Here is a 19,049-nt window from a genome sequence, read left to right on the forward strand (position 1 = left end):
AGGGCCTGGAGAAACCTCTCCTGTTCATCTGCACATTCAGGGGGCTCGTGCATGTCATTCAAGCTGAAATGAGCCACCCTCCCTGGCTTTGTGTGAGTTAGTCCCAGAACACACACGCTGCCTATGCATTGACTTTCTACTGCTTTTCATTCAATTTGCTTTGGGAGCAGGTGTGCTCCAGGCTTCACTGACGGGGATCGAAGCTGGGGAGAGTGAGGCTCTGCAGCTTGAGGCGGTGGATACAGGCCCTGGGCGAACAGCAGAGAAAAAGCTCTGATAAAATGACTAATTCAATTGACATTTCTATGGGGAAAAATGAACAGAAGCAACTTTATTGTATGTAAAGGTATATTTCATTGCAACATTTCAAATTGTAATGTTCTTTTCACATTGTCACCCAAATGATAAAAAAATATATATATCTTCATGTATATTTTGGTTTTTAGATCGAAATTTAAACAAATTGTGTGTTTTGAATTACTTTGATCAATGGTTTACGGATTTACAACAATTGTCTATTGGCGCCTCCAAGTGGCCTTTTGTGGAAGTACAATTACAGAAATCATTACAAAGCGTTTTGGTCATATCCACTTCAAAATTGTGTCAGACCTTCAACAGACATGTGGCTTTGTATCAGATGTGTTTTTGGGGCACTGCACATAGTCTTGCATATATAAAAAAAAATTATAAATTATAATTTCAGTCACTATTCAAATATGACTAATTAAAGCTATTTATAATTATATAATTATAGCTCTAAAAAAAAACATGTATAGTACAATGTTACATTTTTTCACTTGAATAACAAATGTCTAAGTGTCTGCTTTCAAACGAGCCCAAGTTTGTGTTTGTAGACCAAAAGGTTCAAGAACTGGAAGCGTTTTTTTATATATATATAGCGGAAAAGAGAGAGGGAGAGAGGGAGAGAGAGAGAGAGAGAGAGAGAGAGAGAGAGAGAGAGAGAGAGAGAGAGAGAGAGAGAGAGAGAGAGAGAGAGAGAGAGAGAATTATTTGCCTTGCCAAAACTTCAATTTGTAAATTCTGCGTGTGTAGCTGCACTGACATCTGCTGGTGGGATTTTGCCTGACAGTGTTTTTCTCTTTCATCACAATATTTGATGTGATCATTTTTTTTCACCCAAAAATGTAAATCCTCACATCATTTACTCACACTAATGCTATCCCAGATGTGTATGACTTTCTTTCTTCTGCTGAACACAAACACATATTTTTAGAAGAATATTTCAGCTCTGTAGGTCTATAAAATGCAAGTGGTTGTGGGTGAGAACCAGATAAATGTTTTTTGTATAAATGCTCCTCCATGTCCAGTAGGTGGCGATATGCACGAAAAATGCTTTAGTCTAAAATATTGATCTGTTTGTCACCCACAATTATCATATTGCTTCTGAAGACATGGATTTAACCACTGGAGTCACATAGAATACTTCTATGCTGCTTTTATGTGCTTTTGGAGCGTCAAAGTTTTGACCCCATTGACTTGCATTGGACTGACAGAGCTGAAATATAAGTCATATACATCTGGGATGGCATGAGGGTGAGTAAATGATCAGAGAATTAATATGTTGGGTTGAACTGTCCCTTTAATGTTCTGATCACTTTTCTTCACTACCTGCAGGAGATGTTGGGGGAGCTCTTTACACCCATCGAGACACCTGAGGCTCAGAACCGGGGCTTTCTCAAGGGTTTTTTTGGGGGCAATGCCCAAACCTTCGACCGAGAGGAGCTGTGTAAGTGTGTTTACACGTGTGTGTGTGTGTGTGTGTGTGTGTGTGTGTGTCTGAGATCATTGTTTCTCAGATCGAGACCGTAGTCTATCAGCATGAAGAACTCCAGACTGACATGTGGGGAGTTGGCGTGTCCTGCGGCATGACGTGCTGCACTCCATCTAAAACTGTTTAAAACTGCATTTTCTATGCTGAGTTTTATAATTATTTGTATGTTGCTAAAAAAAAGAGTCAATGGATTGTTATGCAAGCTACTCATGTAAACCTTTCTTACATGATGATCAGGGGCGTGTCAATTTGTAATAAAATCCTCTTCTCTTGTGTCTGTCCCTCCATCTTTCCTTATTTAAATTTTCTCCCTGCTTCTCTCTGGCTCTATGTAGTTGGTGAGGCAGCGGCAGGTAAGGGATCCCGCAGCCTGGCCCAGCACATCCCGGGACAGGGTGGTATGGAGGGCATGAAAGCTGCAGCAGGCGGGGTGGTGGGGGAACTGGCTCGAGCTCGCATCGCCCTGGACGAGAGAGGGCAGAGGCTGGGGGAGCTGGAGGAGAGGACGGCCCTCATGATGACCAGTGCCGAAACCTTCTCTAAACATGCTCACGAGGTATGGAAGTGGGAGAGAAGAGGAGACGGAGAGAATGGGACAATAAACGAATACTGGGGCTTGGCGATATAGCGGATATCCTCATTATATTCTCATTTTATATTAAATTATGCAATATGAATATTGTGATGATTTCAATGCACTTTTTATTTGGCCATTACATTTAATAAAGACGTATAACTAGTTTGCAGTGAATACATAAAAAATGATTTGGTCACTCTGAAATGTTCACTCAAATCTGTAAGTTTCAGAACTCAAAACTTCCTCCTCACTGCAAAAAGAGCCTTTGTTGAAACCAAGCTGCCAAAACGACTCGTTCTCTTCTTCCTCCACATTGTGATGTCACACTGTGGCAGACATTTGCATCTGACCGCCTCCACAACAACACATCAACGCTTAATTTACATTATCACTTCTGTAGCCCGCCCAGGAGAGGTGAGAAGTGAGATGGCAAGAAGAGAGCAGCTCAGTCAAGAGCAGAGAGCCAATCATAACAGTGGGCGTGTACTGTTAAGTCTTAAAGGAGAAGCAGCACAAAAACCGAGCGTTTCTTACAGAGTGTCAGATGAGGGTGGAAAATTATCTAGTTTTACAAATCTATGACTGTTTTTTGGTAAAAAATGTTTAGAAGTGAACCTCAAGGAAAAAAGCATGTCACGACTGTGAAGTTTTTGTGTTAGTCTACCTTAATGCCATTAGAGGGCGCTGTGGGATAAGGGTTTGTTGATTGCTTGTTTTCTTGTTCAGTAACAACTGAACCCACAAGTGAAGAATCCAGCCTGTGTGTGATGTGTTCTGTATCTGCAACCTAAGAGTAGTTCAAACCATAAAGCTATAGTTTGTCCAGACCACTAAGTGAATCCACTCACTGCATATTGATGCGGGTACAACATCTGTGTGAAAAACTTGCCTTGATCATTTTGAACTAGATTTTGAATCTACTTTGCTGGAATGGCTGTTTGTTTGAAAATATGATTCCTCTTATTTAAAAATAATCACCTTGATATATCAAATATTGTCAAAAGGATGGAAAATATTAAAGGGCAAGTTCACCCAAAAATGAAAATCCTCTGATAATTTACTCTTTACACTCATGCCATCTGAGATGTGTGTGACTTTCTTTCTTCTGCAAAACACTTTTGAAGATTTAGGTCCTTAGAATGGGAGAGGATGGTGATTAATATCTTCTAAAGCGAAACGATCACATTGTGTGCGATAAAGAACGATGTATAAGCACTTTTTAATTATAAAAGATCGCTTCCAGTCAGGTGTTGACGAATGGCCGAATGTACCCGAGTGATCCTGTGATGCAAGCGTATTGGCACATTCATTCAACTCATTGGTTGTGTCTGTCACACGCCAGTTCACGTGCAATATAACTTTACACAGAAAAGGTTAATAAGCGATTTTATTGCACTAAAATTACGTTAAAATGCATATCGTTTACGTCTTTTGCCTATACTATTAAAACAGTGAATATTTTAACATTCACAAATTGGCCCCCTTCACTTCCACTGTAAGTGCATCACTGTTAATGAAATGTTATAATTTATATGTATATATATCACTCAGCAGGTGCTTAGAATGGGAGAGGATGGTGATCAGATATTTGTAGGTCCAAAAAGCACAGATAGTCAGCATAAAATAATCCATCCGGTCTCCAGCGGTGACATTAATGTCTTCTAAAGCGAAACGATCACTTTGTGTGAGGAAAATACTAAATTTAAGCACTTTTTAACTATAAAAGATCGCTTCCAGTCAGGCCAAATTGCCCCGAGTTCTCCCATGTGTTGGCACGTGAACTGGCGTGTGACAGACACAACCAATGAGTTGAATGCCAATACGCTTGCGTCACAGGAGCACTCGGGTACATTCGGCCATTCGTCAACACCTGACTGGAAGCGATCTTCTATAATTAAAAAGTGCTTATATATCGTTCTTTATCGCACACAATGTGATCGTTTCGCTTTAGAAGATATTAATCACCATCCTCTCCCATTCTAAGGACCTAAATCTTCAAAAGTGTTTTGCAGAAGAAAGAAAGTCACACACATCTCAGATGGCATGAGGGTAAAGAGTAAATTATCAGAGAATTTTCATTTTTGGGTGAACTTGCCCTTTAATATAGTTATATTGCCAAGCCCTTAATAATAAAAATGAAGCTTACAGAACATTTAATGTGCTAATTGAATCTCAAGTTGCTAACTGTGTTTTCATTTTGTTTTGCCCTCCACAGCTGATGCTGAAGTGCAAAGACAAGAAGTGGTATCAGTTTTAGAGGGTCCTGGACGAGGGCACATTTTGCTCTCATGCCACAAAAGGGCGCTATTCTGGCACTTGGACTTTCACTCATAAAAAGAGAGAGAGCAAGCAAGGCAGATGGACAGAGAGGGACTTACAGGCCGGTCAGCATCTCTTCTGTCTGTGTACAGGATTGTCTTACTCTGATTGGTTAAAAAGACAAAGTCAGATTACGATACGATGGATACCGTTAAAGTTTAAGAGGGGTTCCGTACTCCTGCGTGGTGAATCACACAACATCTTCATTTATGTACAGGGGTTGAATGGGGTCTCCTCACAAGAAGTAAAATGTCTCACGTTGTGTAGATACTTTGAAAGTTACGAAATCAACAAGAGTGCATGAAACAAAATGGATGACCTATAAAAATGTAAAACTGCCATATTAAAAAGCAGCATGTTACTTTAAAAAGGGAACTAAAAGATTCACTTTTATTTAATAACCTAAGCCAATAATATAAACTAATGACGAAAAAATTATATTTTTTGAAATAGCAAACAAATATATATATATATAAAAAAAAGTATACCTGCATTGCTATAAGGCCAAAATATTTTTTTGTTGATACCTCCTCCATGCTATTTCTCTCAGCAATGCATATTTTCAGAATATTTACCTCTCTGTCTTTTCATATATGACTCGAATTATCCACCCTTGTATTGCAAATGACAGCCGAGAAACGAGTTTCCACGATTCAGGCCAACGGCAACTTACTAGGCCTAGCCCACCGACGTTCAGTCACGAACGTTAAAACACAAAATTTTTCTGTTCTCTTTGCTGCTAGCTCACAAAAACACCACAACCAACTTTTTAATCAGTCTCAAAACGTAACTTCACCCTTGCCTAGAAGCGTATGTCGTGACATGGTTTTAGAAGTGTGAGTAGTAAAATGTGACGAGTATGTCTGTGAGGTCCTTTTCGAGAAGCGTATGTAATACTTAACGTGCCATATTCTTGATGGGTAATGTATCTTTACTATTAAATAGCGATGAAATAACTCGTCTGTGATTAATATTCTGGGCTCTTACCTGTAGATACGACAAGCCAGCCAAACTCAGACGGAAGCGTGTCTGTAAAAGAACAAATACTCTTTGATTTGTCATGATGTTTGTTTTTCTTAAAATGATCAATTTCAGCTGGCCTGTTATTTCATTTGATTCTCTCTTCGGTTGCTTTTGGGCACGTGTAACAAATATAGTTGTTTTGTACCTCACTAAGAACAACGAGTGAATGACCTCCGTTTTCTCTGCCAAAGTTTGAATGCGTTTGTGGAGAGATTTCCTTCACATTCCGGTACAAGGGACAATTGAATTAGATTTTTCTCAATATAATGTCAAACAATGTTTTATACCTTGTTACTGTAGTGTCAGACGATTGTTCGCTTGTGTCTACTGGTTGTCAGCTGACTGTGGGTATGGTGTTTTAGACCGACCAGTGGGCGATACTTATGAATATTCATGTTTTTGGAATATGTGTCTGGAACGATTAAACCGAGTGGGCCGCCTGCAGTTTGCGGCAGTGTTTTGTGTAAGCGAAATCTTCCAGAATCGTATTTTAAACTCATGTTGTGTTTCTATGGTTTGTCCTCTGATGACCTCTGACCTTCTATTTCTTTACTGTATCAAACTCTGCATCTCTTCCGTACCCCATGCCTCTGCCCATTTGGCTTTGTAAATACAAGCTGCTACACAGTAACATATACGTTGTGCATTGAAATACATAAACTCAAGTTTCATGCAGGTATACATTGTCAAACATTCGTCAAACTTGGGCTCTTACGCAATATTTTCTTTCTCACGCTATTACTTTTGAAATAATGCTCATGGCGATGACTAATTCTACAAGTTTGAAGATGTTTCGCATGTGGAGAGTGTGTATTTGGACACATGACTCATCATAATGGTCAGCCAGTCCGAAGCCAAAGCCATGGAGAAATGTTCTTCTGAAGATACCTGTTGGGTTTCGTTAATGTTCACCGTTATATTTGTTTCGACAGATTCTCCAATGATTCCTCTTAAGTGTCAAAAAAGAATAAGGACCGACTCTCACAGACAGGGTATTTTGTTCGTATGTTCTCAGTTTTTATATGAAAATGTACAGTTCAACTGGGGGGAGAGTGAGCTAAGTTATTGACAAAAGTGATTTGGATATTCCTCTGTGAACGTCATACATGTTTAAAGATGGTACAATGTCTGATATTCTGACTGTAGTTAACTCCACCCCAACTCTGGTCCTCTGATACCTCCAGAGAAGGCAACAACGTCGGTCTTGTTTAAATGGATAACGCCACCTTTCGTTCTTATCGATATTCTAGTAGTGTTAGAGAGGTTATTAAAAATACAATGGAAAAATATGTTGATGCAAATCAAATTGAAATAAACATTGATTGATGTACACATCATTATAAGACTGGTTTGTTTCTGTCTCGTGATTGGCTGGAGCAATTTTAAATTCATTTGTAGTAATAGTGTCACAATACAAACATTTTGATTCATTTATTTAGATGGTGAATAGTCTGCACTTATATAGCGCCTTATTAACCTTAACGGTATTCAAAGTGCTTTACACTGTGTTTCATTCACACACTCACACACACATTCAGAGCTGCATGTAAGGCGCTAGCCTGACATTGGGAGCAACTTGGGGTTCAGTGTCTTGCCCAAGGACACTTCGGCATGTGGAGTCATGTGGGCCGGGAATCAAACCACCAACCCTGAGATTAGTAGCCGACCCGCTCTACCACCTGTGCCACAGCCGCCCCAATTGGTAGAGCGAACACCCCTGTTAAAAATAAACTTCCTACTGACAAAACGACAGAATCTAGATGAGTAAGTAAAATGCTCTAAGTTTTTTCATGCTGTTTTAGGAAATAAATTATTAAATTTGAAAATATAACATAGTGGCTTTTATTTACAAAACGTGCCTACTTTGGTATTGGATAGTGGAGTGGTGGTGGCGTAGTGGGCTAATGCACAGAACTGGTAATCAGAAGGTTGCTGGTTCGATCCCCAGAGTCACCACCATTGTGTCTTTTTTGTGCTAACCCTGTGCCATTGTGCCAACCCTGTGATTAGGCCGACCCGCTCTACCACCTGAGCCACAGCCGCCCAGTCGCCACCATTTAGAGAAATGTATTCATTTATAATGATACATAAGACAAGAGGACTTGAGTGAAATAAAGCTACAGTGCCAAGGGTACATTAAAGAGTCAAATGCACATTACTATAATGATGACACAAGACAGCATACTTATGTAGTACAAACAGTGCACATAGATAATTATCATACCCCAAAAGAATAGTCAAACAAAATACAAATTTCAGCTTTATTTACTCATTTTGCCTTACAACATCCAAGTAATGGGAAAAAAGGCAACAGTTCCAAAACAGGGTTTGAAACATGATCATACCCCAGGATTTAATACTTCATAGAGTTACATTTTGCTTTAATGGAAGCTATCAATACATTTATTTTGTAAATATGTTTTTTATTTGCAAATCTCATTTGATTTATTTGTGAATTAACATTATATTTGGTGAAACTCCTAACATTTATTTGTGGATCTGATTCAATTTATTTGTGAACCAACTTATTATTTGTAAATCTCTTTCCATTTGTATGTTAATATGAAAGAAAAATAACCCCAAACCTAATACCAATGAACCCAGAATATTCCTTTAATTACCTTATATTGTAGATTATTCCTAATACCATAACAAAACACTCTGGTAGACAATTCTTCCCGCTAAAATACCAGTTACAAAATCCCTACAGTTAGTGTTAGTTACTGTGAAACAACATATTCATATTGGATCTCCATAATAAGAACCTTTCAGAATCTTTCTGTCATTTTGTTACATTTATTTTTGGTGGGTAATTCCAAGATACTTCAGTTTTACAGCAGTTTTCAGTCCCACTTTCAGCCTCATACAGTTGCAAGACTTAGATGAGTTAGTTAGTTAGTTAGTTAGTTATGTGTTCACTGTTAGGTTTATATAAAAACACATGGAGAGCATATTGGATTCAGGATCTTCATGGATGCCTTTCTTCTCTCCCTCACACAAAAAAGTGAGTATTATTCAAATGCACAGCCACTACAAATGTGCATTTTCATAATGATAAAGAAACATTTCAAGAATGTGGTACGTCATTTTCCATTTATACTGAATAGATGGCGCTATAACACAACAATAGTGAAATCTGGTTTCATTCATTTTAAAATGTAATTTAAGTCAAGTTTTTGGTGAATTTGGGACACTGGCCCCTGGACAAGAGGCGGGCATACTTGTATTTCCGGAAATACAAGCCCAGTATTTTCATGCTGTGGGTCCAATGAAACACAAGACATTGTCATGTGACCTATGACCTCACTGAATCTGTATTGAGGCCATGTGCAGGTAAAGGAACCGAATCAACATATAAAACCCATTTTTATTCTTACTGTATATAATTAACATATTTAATATTGAACATATTAACTTTTATTCCAATATAATAGCATGCAACTATAAATATATTAAATCATTTTTAAGGAATTCAAAACAGGCGTACCAAATGTTTGGTCATTAAAAACATCATGAAATGTACACATGTAATGTCTATGACAACATTAATACAATGTATATGATATTTTGCTTTTTCATCAAAAACATAAACATAAAAGCCCAGAGTTTACAGTAAAGAATAATTGCAGACCACTATATACGTTATGACTGCAGATGAGGAGGCAGACAAGGAGTTTGGATCTACGTGTGGGTTTTATTGAAGAAAAAGTGAAAACAAGCAAGACTGGGACAAAGGAAATAACCACGATGGGTAAAACGAAACTAAAACACGAAACACTGGAACTGGGAATACACGGCTGGAATGAACACGGGCACATCAGCGACATCACAACAGTTGAGACAACGAACGACAGGGTAATGGAGGAACAGCAGGGTTTAAATGCACAGACACATGAGGATACAAATGACAAACAGGTGCGAACAATGACATAGTGATGGCAGTGATGAGGGCAGGGAAATATGGGAAATGTAGTGCATGACAGTGACATGTGAAACGCGGGGCAGACAACAGGGAATCGTAACAATATAAGTGCAGACCATTTACCATTTAGCATCAAATGTCAGAGGTTTCTGATATGTGTCCAACAGTTCATGCACTCATTTGTTTAGTAGAGTTTTCTAGATCTGCCGTGGGTATTTGCATGTGATTTCACAATGTCAGAACTGTTAAGAGACTTTATATCAGTTCCGGTAAATCCAGTAAATTAGCCAAATTTATGTTCCACAATCAAACACACCCAGACATGTTGCCACGCTTAAAAACTATTCTTTATTCATTAATATATAACTAGTATGGTTTGTCCAGTTTTCGAGTAAAGCTTTCTTAACATCCCTCCAACAAGAAAATTATGCAAAATGACCAATAAGATAGTATAGCAAATAATAATAATAATAATTTCAGCAATAAAATAAAAAACCAACAACAACAAGACTTATTTTTAGAGAATGTATCTTTTAAGTTTTGTTCCATGTGCATCTTTTTAACATAGCATACACCTCACTAAATGCATTATTTTATTTATTTACTGTACTCTGCTTTCCTTTATGCCTTGTCTTCAACACACTGTGAACTCTATAGACTCTGTATCTCTACAGGCCCTTTTTTAAGTGTTATGTAGATGTAAACAGTCCCAACAGTACCCTTGAGGCCATGAACCCAAGTGCTTAATGGTAATCCATAAATACAGGCAGCAAACATTCATCTTTAAACACATGTTCTGATCACAAATAACTTCTCAGCCATAAACCTGAGGTGTGGAGATGGAGGTCATGACCACAGCGGCTACTGGAAGTTTATTTGATTCTTTCTGTAGATAAAGAAGCATGTTTACAGTAATGCGTACTTTGTTTTTTGTGGAACAGATCATCGAAAATGAACATAAAAGTCAAAAGTAATGTCCAAAACTTCATGTTAATTTGCACATTTATTTATCTGTACATTGAGTATTGCAAAGCACAAATAATATACCAATTTTATATTAGATTTGTTCTGTTCAAAAGTGAATATGTATTAATATAAGGACCTTGCCTTGTGAACAAGTAATATACAAAATTGTATTTAAAATAAATGTATTTCATGATAAGTACAAATACATGAACATGTCTAATTGAAAATAGCATGTTATTGCACTTATTTCATGCTTTCTTCAAATGCACACTGATAAACTTTGACCGCCACCAATGAAGTGGTAAAGTAGTAGTATAGCTTTTACATATACAGGGGAAGTATACATCAAGTTGAAATGAAAGTAAGGTTAGGTGCTTGTATCAAACTTGTTGTATGATTCTATAGTATATACTGTATATTTTATTACGCCATGTCTGTTCTGAGAACTTTTAAGAGCACATATTTCATTTGCATTTCAACACACTGTTGTCTTGAACGCTGGAAACATAGTAATAAAAACAATACTTTCAGTCTTTTTTAATTACACAATGCACATTCCTTAAAACACAAGAGTGATACTAAATTTAGATGTGCAGCTGTCACCGCACCAGAACCAGTTTTAGGGGGGCATCTGACAACACCCAATGTATACCACACCAGCTTCCAAAATTGTAAAAATGACTATTGGCTGTTGTTTTCACGTAATTAATGAGGTAGGTCTGTGTAGGTTTTGGGGACTGTTTGGGGGTTTATTAACTAACATTTAAAAGTAAGTTCGAGTTCAGCTTAATATTAATGTAAATTTATGTTATGAAAAGGGGTTATGTTTTAGTTGCCCTGGGTGAGATTAGTGTTGCTTTGTGATCCTGTTTAACACACAAGACTTCATATAACACTTCAGTGTTATCATTGTGGAGTGTGAACAGTAGATTTGAAGACTCATTATACTTGGTCACTCAACATTCTTCCATATAATACTTTTAATGCAAGTACTAGAAGTATACATATTATTGCCATCTGAAATGTGTGGGCAAACACTATATTATTATTTTAACATGAATGGATGTCCAGTGCTCTTACAGTGTGATGGAGTTAAGTGTAACATCAAAAAATACATTATAATTTACATAGAGGCAATTCTGTGTATTTCAATAATTAAATGCAAGGGTAGATATTTAAAGTGTACTAAAGTGTTTGAAATTGTTCCATTTAAACGTTGTCCAATTTAGCAGACTTTAAGTATAACAATTTATAGTCTGCCAGCAAAACACTTTAGTATAATGAAGCACCCAAGAATAAAGTGTGTTGAAGTATATTATTTTTTCACTAGGATTACTTAACCAGTAAAATTCTCATTGAAATGTCTGCACGCATCCAGCTCTGTTTATGTGTGTTAGAGGTGTGCTGAACTGCAGGTCACTGAGCCCAAGTGTCGAGATGGGATGGAGCTGGTGGAGCAGCAAATGATGAAATTTTCCCAAGTTACTGTGGAGGAAATAAGGTGTGTGTGTGTGTGTGTGTGTGTGTGTGTGTGTGTGTGTGTGTGTGTGTGTGTGAGCGTGTATTTATCACTTTGTGGGGACCAAATGTCCCCATAAGGATAGTAAAACCCGAAATTTTTGACCTTGTGGGGACATTTTGTCGGTCCCCATGAGGAAAACAGCTTATAAATCATACTAAATTATGTTTTTTGAAAATGTAAAAATGCAGAAAGTTTTCTGTGAGGGTTAGGTTTAGGGGTAGGGTTAGGTTTAGGGGATAGAATATAAAGTTTGTACAGTATAAAAACCATTATGTCTATGGAAAGTCCCCATAAAACATGGAAACACAACATGTGTGTGTGTGTGTGTGTGTGTGTGTGTGTGTGTGCGCGTGCGCGTGTGTGTGTGTGCATGTTTGTGCGTGTGTGCGCGCGCGCGTGTGTGTGTGTGTGTGCGTGTGTGTGTGCGTGCGTGCGTGCGTGCGTGTGTGCGTGCGCGTGTGTGTGTGTGTGCGTGCGTGCGTGCGTGCGTGCATGTGTGTGTGTGTGTGTGTGTGTGTACTTTAAGGGATAGTTCACCCAAAAATGAAGATTCTCTTATCATTTACTCACCCTCATGCCATCCATTTTTCTTTAGCAGAACTCAAAGATTTTTAGGAGCATATCTCAGCTCTGTAGGTCCATATAATGCAGGTGGATGGTGACCAGATTTTAAAGCTCCAAAAACCACAGACAATCCTAATAAAAGTGATCCACACGGCTGCAGTGGTTCCATTAATGTCTTCTAAAGCGATATGATTGGGTCAGAAACTGAATATCAGAGCAATATTTAAGTCCTTTCTCACTATAATTATTAACTTCCGGTCACTCTCCGAAAGCATGAAGCTTGAGAACAGCAATCTCGTGTAATATTGAGCAGCACTTCCGGTTTTATCGCGTCAGATCTTTAACATGTCAACACGCTTGCATCACACGAGGATGTAAACAATTATAGTGAAAATGATTTAAATATTGATCTTTTTCTCACCCAAAACTATAGTATCACTTTAGAAGACATTAACTTAACCACTGGAGTTGTATTCATTATTCTACTATGATTGTCTGTTTCTAGAGCTTTAAATCACCATTCACTTGTACTGTCACACACATCTGGGATGGCATGAGGGTGAATAAATGATGAGATCATTAAAAAAAAAAGAACAAAACAAAATTGACATTTAAAACATTGGTAACACTTTAGTTAACAAGATGAGTCAACATAAACTTTCATGTTTTAAATATATATATATGTATATATATCATTCATTGAGTGTTCATAATACCTTAACAAATGTTAATAAACGGAACCTTATTGTAAAGTATTCCCGAAACATTGTGATTAGATAAAGGAAAAGATAAAGAAACACCTGGAAAATGTCTTTCATGTTCGATGGCATTTGTTTCCATCAAAGTAGTTCAATTAATTACAAAACCAGAAATGTAGTCATATGATTTCCGTCTTTAAAATTGTAGTTTAATATTTTATACCAATATATTAAGACAGTATGAGGGCATGAACATGTATTGCATAACAGGAATGACCCTGATATCAAATAAAACCTGACCTGACCCTCTAAATTGTAGGGAAGGGAATATTTTACCATATGGTATAAGGCTGTACCAATACAAACATTTGAGTTAATTATATTTTTAGGTTTATTATCATTTTATAAAGCACACAAACTGGGTTCATGAGGGTTTATGATGCTGTCTTTTGACTAGAATTTATCCGCAGATTATTCTGATAAAACATTTATATGATTCCTGATTGTCCACAGGAACATATATCACTTTAGCCCTGCGTCAGATAAAACATTTCTCATTTTTCACTTTGTTCTGTAGGCCAAATATGAGCTGTGAGAGACCGCACATTCATTTGAGATCAGCCGGCAGCATATTTGGATGGATTTGCACTAGAAAATGCTCAGAAGAACACACAGATATTGCATTATGTGTCCCGTAACTGCAATGTGTTGACTGTGTGTGTGTGTTTATCTTTGTGTATTACATTTGTATTATTATTTCTACATTCTTGCATGTCTGGCTTATATAACTTATTCATATTTTATAAAGCAGATGTGTCTTCTGCTGGGAAACACATCTTTGATTTGCTTTCTGTGTTTGTCACCTCCCAGGAGCCCCATAATATAATTGTATTGCAACAGGAAGTTTGATAGGGCAGTATTTCTTTGAGTCATTTCAGATAGGCTTGCCTATAACTTTAAAATCACAGACTACATTTTAATATGCAAATATAAATTTGCAATACACAATAGCTGGCTATAAAGTATAATATTAGTCTTCCATAATAACTGTAGGTGTAGTACATTTATTTGACATCAAACACAAAACATAAAAAATGGTGGATTGTATCAGAAATGTATTTTTAGTTTCAAGTTGTCATTAAGTAGATGGTGTTATGCAAAGCAACTAACAGGAATTCAGAGTATAGAACATACTTATACAGCATTGCATGTTTATTTATTTATTTATTTTTTATTTTCTTGTATCTTGTTAAAAATGTATTATTATATGTTGAAATTAACATTAACCAAAATGCTGTAAAATTATCATTAATTGTAAGTGCATGTTAACTGATTAAGGTAACTAATGTGAACAAATGGAGCCTTAGTGTGACCTGAGCATGTTTATTATTATTATTATTATATTTTTTTTTATGAGCATTTTAGTTTTGAAAACTTTCTTTAAGCTTGTGTTATCTTTCTTCGTGGTCTAATGCAATTACATTCATAAATGTTTACGTATGGCGTTAGTACCCTAATGTATTTTGTGATAATGCTTTCAGCTTGTTCGTTTCCCAGAGACACATGCGCCCTCCTTTACGCTAGGGGGCGGTGTTAACTATATGTCTTATACGCACATCGGCGCAGAACCACGCTGTGAGAATTCCTTAAAGAGACCACACAAACTATTCATTCCTAAAATGGAGTTTTCAGAGGTAGTGTTCTCGAGAAAAACACTAAATCCAATTTAACAGTTTGCACTTTTCTTAACTGTGTAGTAAGTATAAAATAGCAGAGTTAGCATGCACAATATGATTGCACATAGCAAATAATTGGTCCACAACGGTGTGTTGCATTGTCTAATTTAATGCTTTATGAAGAATTTGTTTTTTGTTTCTATATGATAAACACAGGTGAAGGCAAGAATCCCGTTCGAGCAGAAACAGCTGGACGGTGTGTTTACTGTCCCCGCTGACGTCATCACGGGATGCAGTGCTGTGGTGTTGACGCATGGCGCGGGGGGAGACATGCGCGTGACGCAGCTCGAGACCCTCGCGCGCGCTCTCGCCTGTTCAGGTATACTGTGCCTGCGCTTCACTTGCAAAGGCCTAAACCTGGCGTACAGAATCAGAGCTTACAGCGCTGCTGTAGTAAGTATTTGAAAATATTGTGTGTCGTTATATGCATGATGCACATAAAACGGTTTAATTCAAATTATATAATTTTTTTATATTATTTTAAAACTAATATAATTTTTTTATAAAATTATACAAATATAATTTCATAATTTGATATGTTATGTATAATGATTCATTTTAATAAAATGTATACATAACAATAATATTAATATTCTTAGTGCTATTATTATGCTTGTTATATGTGTTTACAAAATGTCTATTAATTAAAAAAATATATAATTCTTGGAATCTTACTATCCGGCAGGATTACCTAAAGTCCCATGAGAGATTTACACCAAACAGTATTTTCTTGGGAGGTAGGTGTCACACACCCACATCCACTCTCTCATGAATACTAATGATTCAGGCACCCCACCCCATTGGCTACAATATATTAGTGAAGTATGCATATCCGAATGCAGCCTATCTCTCTCTCTCTCTCTCTCTCTCTCGCTCTCTCTCTCTCTCTCCCTCTCTCTCTCTCTCTCACACACACACACACACACACACACACACTTTTAGTTTTAAGTTGCATTATTGGCATGACAAATATTTGAACATTCATATTGCCAAAGCTTTTACAGCTGAGCTGCATACAAATAAAACAGTGCAAAACAACATATAGAATGTATACTTGACAAATAGTCTATGGTGTGACAATACTGAGGAAGTATACCAAATATACAAAACAAGATTTCTATTTTTGTTTGAGTGAGCAAAGGTTGACATGTGGTTATTTTTAAAAGAGGAATTGAAAAATCTACAGATAAAGCTTCAGATGAGGTGTTTTACTTTTTGCAAGAAAGTTATATGTGCCTGAAGTCAGCCTGCAGCTTTAAAGAATGGGTGAATATACAGTAAAGTGTATTTGTAATTCACTGTTCACAGTGTTGGAATAGTTGGCTGATTTACCCCCATATTTATATTGATATTATTATTTATTTTTTAAGCCAATTTATACCTTATAATCATATAGAGATCTTGTCCTTTGCAGGGTGAAATTCACATTAAATTGTCATTCACTGGGTCATCAGGAAGTTGTGAATTTCTGAGACGAAAAGGAATTTGTTTTGACCTAGATTGCATGTCAAATGACCGTAGCTGCTGAGGTCATTAGCTCTCTCTCTCTCAATTCAATTTAAAGTGCTTTATTGGCGTGACAAAATCATTTTATATTGCCAAAGCAATTATGTAGAAGAACAGAACAGGAATTGAACAAGGACTAGAACATGAAAACAAAAATAACTATAAAGAAATAAATACATAATAATAATAATAATAATAAATAAATAAATAATAAAAATAATTCTCTCTCTCTCTCTCTCGTGTGTGTGTGTGTGTGTGTGTGTGTGTGTGTTTCCTGTGTGTGTGTGTTTCCATGTGTGTGTGTGTTTTCAGGACGTTCTATGGGTGCTCGTGCAGCTGTGGCTGTGGGTCAACTCAAGTGTGTAGATCAGGAGGATGCAGTGCAGGGTCTTCTGTGTTTGTCATTCCCGCTACATCCACCAGGACAAACACACACACATATTCAGCGGAGTAAAGCCCTCCGTGAGCTGTCACACACTCCTGTGCTGTTTGTTTCTGGCACTGCAGATAACATGTGTGAACAGGTGAACGCTTTGCAAGTTTTAGATACTGAGCACACCTTCAACTAACAGTAAATTTCTTGCAGTACATGGTTTAAACTTCACAGATGAGGATGTTATTGGACAACAGAATGATTGTTTTATTATTAGTATTATTTTGTAGGAAAATCTGGGTTTTGATCACAGCAAAACTAACAGGTTCTTTTATTGATAACACTTTACAGACCTTATCTTGTGCTTGTTTTTCTCAGAAACTTCTGGAAAATGTTGTGGGGGTAATGGAGTGCCCTACTGCCATTCACTGGGTAAAGGGTGCGAACCATGGACTCAAAGTACAGGACAGAACAGAAGAATCTGTGCTGGAGGAAGTCAATTCACAAATCATTGCATGGATTCTACAACACAAATGAAATGTGCATTTATAATAATGATAATGACGACTGTTAGATGGACGAAGATGAAACCAATTGTGCCTGCGCTTTGAAAACTGTTTAACTTTCTGTACCGTTACAGACCTTGTATATAAGAATAATAAAGGTTATATTACAAATATTTTTTCTTACTATATTTTTATTTACTTGGTGGAAATTAAAATATATTAATACATTCACTCAAAAAATATTAGTGTCATTAATAATAATTTGCATTCTGTAGCTAAAAGCTTGATGAGAAAAAAATGCATTGATAAAATATAATAATAAATAATTATGTAATGTTTGCTCTAAAATGCGGGAGAACCCGAGAATTGTGAGAAAAGCATAAATCGAGGTTATTGAGAGCAAATTTTTGTGGGTATAAAGGCAGAAATGTGAAGCTTATACTTTTAAGTCTGACAACACAGTGGACAAATTTGCTATAACTTTACACATAAAAGGGAAACGTTTTTATTACACTTAAAGCATATTAACACGTAATGTTTATTTCTCGTGGCTATACATTTTGAAATAGGGAGTGTTTTAAGGTTTACGGATTGGCCACATTCACTTCCATTGCAAGTGTCTCGCTGAAAAAATTAGTATTATTATTATTTAAGTCAAGGAGGAACAAATAAATGTTTGTGGTAATCAACTATATGCCACATATGTTGTTGATTGCGCGTATCCTTTGATGCAGCATATAACGCTCGTGTACCTTTAAGAACTATGACGCAACCATACAAACATGCGTATGATTGGCTGTTTTTCACAACACACAAACGGAAACATGGCGCAGGAACCCTGGAATAAAGTAAATATTCCGTTTCCAAGCGCTGTTCGTTCGAGTCGAGTTGCATTTAATGCTTCAGTGGGTACGTTTCCATACTTTAAGCCATGCATATCATTACTACATACGGTATTTAAAAAAAGGGATAAACGCACAGAAAACAGTTTGTTTTCCTGCAGCTGTTGTGACCACATGTCTCACACGTGGAGCTTTTATAGTTCATGTGAAATTATTCTCATTTTATTGTATGTGCGCAGTGATAATGTATAGTAACTTTAGATGTTCGCGTTTAAACTTACGTACTAAGGATGGTGTTGTCTACTGTCGTGTGTATATGTGTATTCCGTAATGTGTAAAGTAGCCCAATTGTACTCACTGTAGGCTACATTGTGTTGAATACTATGTTTGTCACAGCGAGTGGCGGTCGGGCACTCCATTACCTCAATAACTTGGCGATGTAAATAATTTGTTTTGATTGTGGTTCAAGATCAGTGCTGGTTAATGAATACATCTGTTATTTACTCGCTCTCGTGTTGTTCTAAACACACATGACTTTCTTTTTTTCCTTGTAAAATATAAAGAGATGTGTTTGGGAGAATGTTACTGACCAACATCATCTGTCACCATTGGCTTAAAAAAAAACAAAAAAACAACATGCATTCAAAGTATATGGTGACTGAGGCTAATATTCTGCCAAACATATCCTTATGTTTCACCAAAG

At 36.9% G+C, this 19,049-nt stretch overlaps 3 protein-coding genes across 13 annotated transcripts in view; all 3 read left to right on the forward strand.

The window, feature by feature from the left end:
* The window catches only part of LOC127654653 (syntaxin-binding protein 5-like), a 184,760-nt gene extending 177,727 nt beyond the window's left edge, over nt 1-7,033 (forward strand). For all 9 annotated transcript variants that reach the window (XM_052141891.1, XM_052141894.1, XM_052141892.1 and 6 more), the window contains 3 exons: nt 1,636-1,747; nt 2,128-2,348; nt 4,585-7,033. In XM_052141891.1, the coding sequence (XP_051997851.1) occupies nt 1,636-1,747; nt 2,128-2,348; nt 4,585-4,626 (375 nt within the window). In that variant the 3' untranslated portion in view covers nt 4,627-7,033. The remainder of the gene's footprint in view (nt 1-1,635; nt 1,748-2,127; nt 2,349-4,584) is intronic.
* Nucleotides 7,034-15,002: 7,969 nt separating this feature from the next.
* On the forward strand, nt 15,003-17,656 carry tex30 (testis expressed 30). Its single transcript, XM_052141952.1, has 5 exons — nt 15,003-15,077; nt 15,276-15,512; nt 15,805-15,856; nt 16,938-17,149; nt 17,377-17,656. The coding sequence occupies exons 1-5, from the start codon at nt 15,063-15,065 to the stop codon at nt 17,533-17,535; spliced, it is 675 nt and encodes a 224-aa protein (XP_051997912.1). The 5' UTR covers nt 15,003-15,062; the 3' UTR covers nt 17,536-17,656.
* Nucleotides 17,657-18,209: 553 nt separating this feature from the next.
* Nucleotides 18,210-19,049, forward strand: part of LOC127654665 (nucleolus and neural progenitor protein-like) — a 95,696-nt gene continuing 94,856 nt past the window's right edge. For 2 of the 3 annotated variants that reach the window (XM_052141924.1, XM_052141923.1), the window contains exon 1: nt 18,212-18,413. In XM_052141924.1, coding sequence (XP_051997884.1) covers nt 18,287-18,413 — 127 coding nt within the window. In that variant the 5' untranslated portion in view covers nt 18,212-18,286. Of the gene's footprint in view, nt 18,414-19,049 lie in introns of all 3 variants that reach the window. The other variant, XM_052141925.1, reaches the window with a different exon arrangement.

This window comes from Xyrauchen texanus, chromosome 14, assembly GCF_025860055.1.
Source record: "Xyrauchen texanus isolate HMW12.3.18 chromosome 14, RBS_HiC_50CHRs, whole genome shotgun sequence".
Lineage (NCBI taxonomy): Eukaryota > Metazoa > Chordata > Actinopteri > Cypriniformes > Catostomidae > Xyrauchen > Xyrauchen texanus.

What these genes read in the sequence shown, in the direction of transcription:
- tex30 (XM_052141952.1), top strand. An exon ending in GAGCTTACAGCGCTGCTGTA is followed by an intron (nt 15,513 to 15,804) that starts GTAAGTATTTGA and finishes ACTATCCGGCAG; the next exon opens with GATTACCTAAAGTCCCATGA. An exon ending in CAGATAACATGTGTGAACAG is followed by an intron (nt 17,150 to 17,376) that starts GTGAACGCTTTG and finishes TGTTTTTCTCAG; the next exon opens with AAACTTCTGGAAAATGTTGT.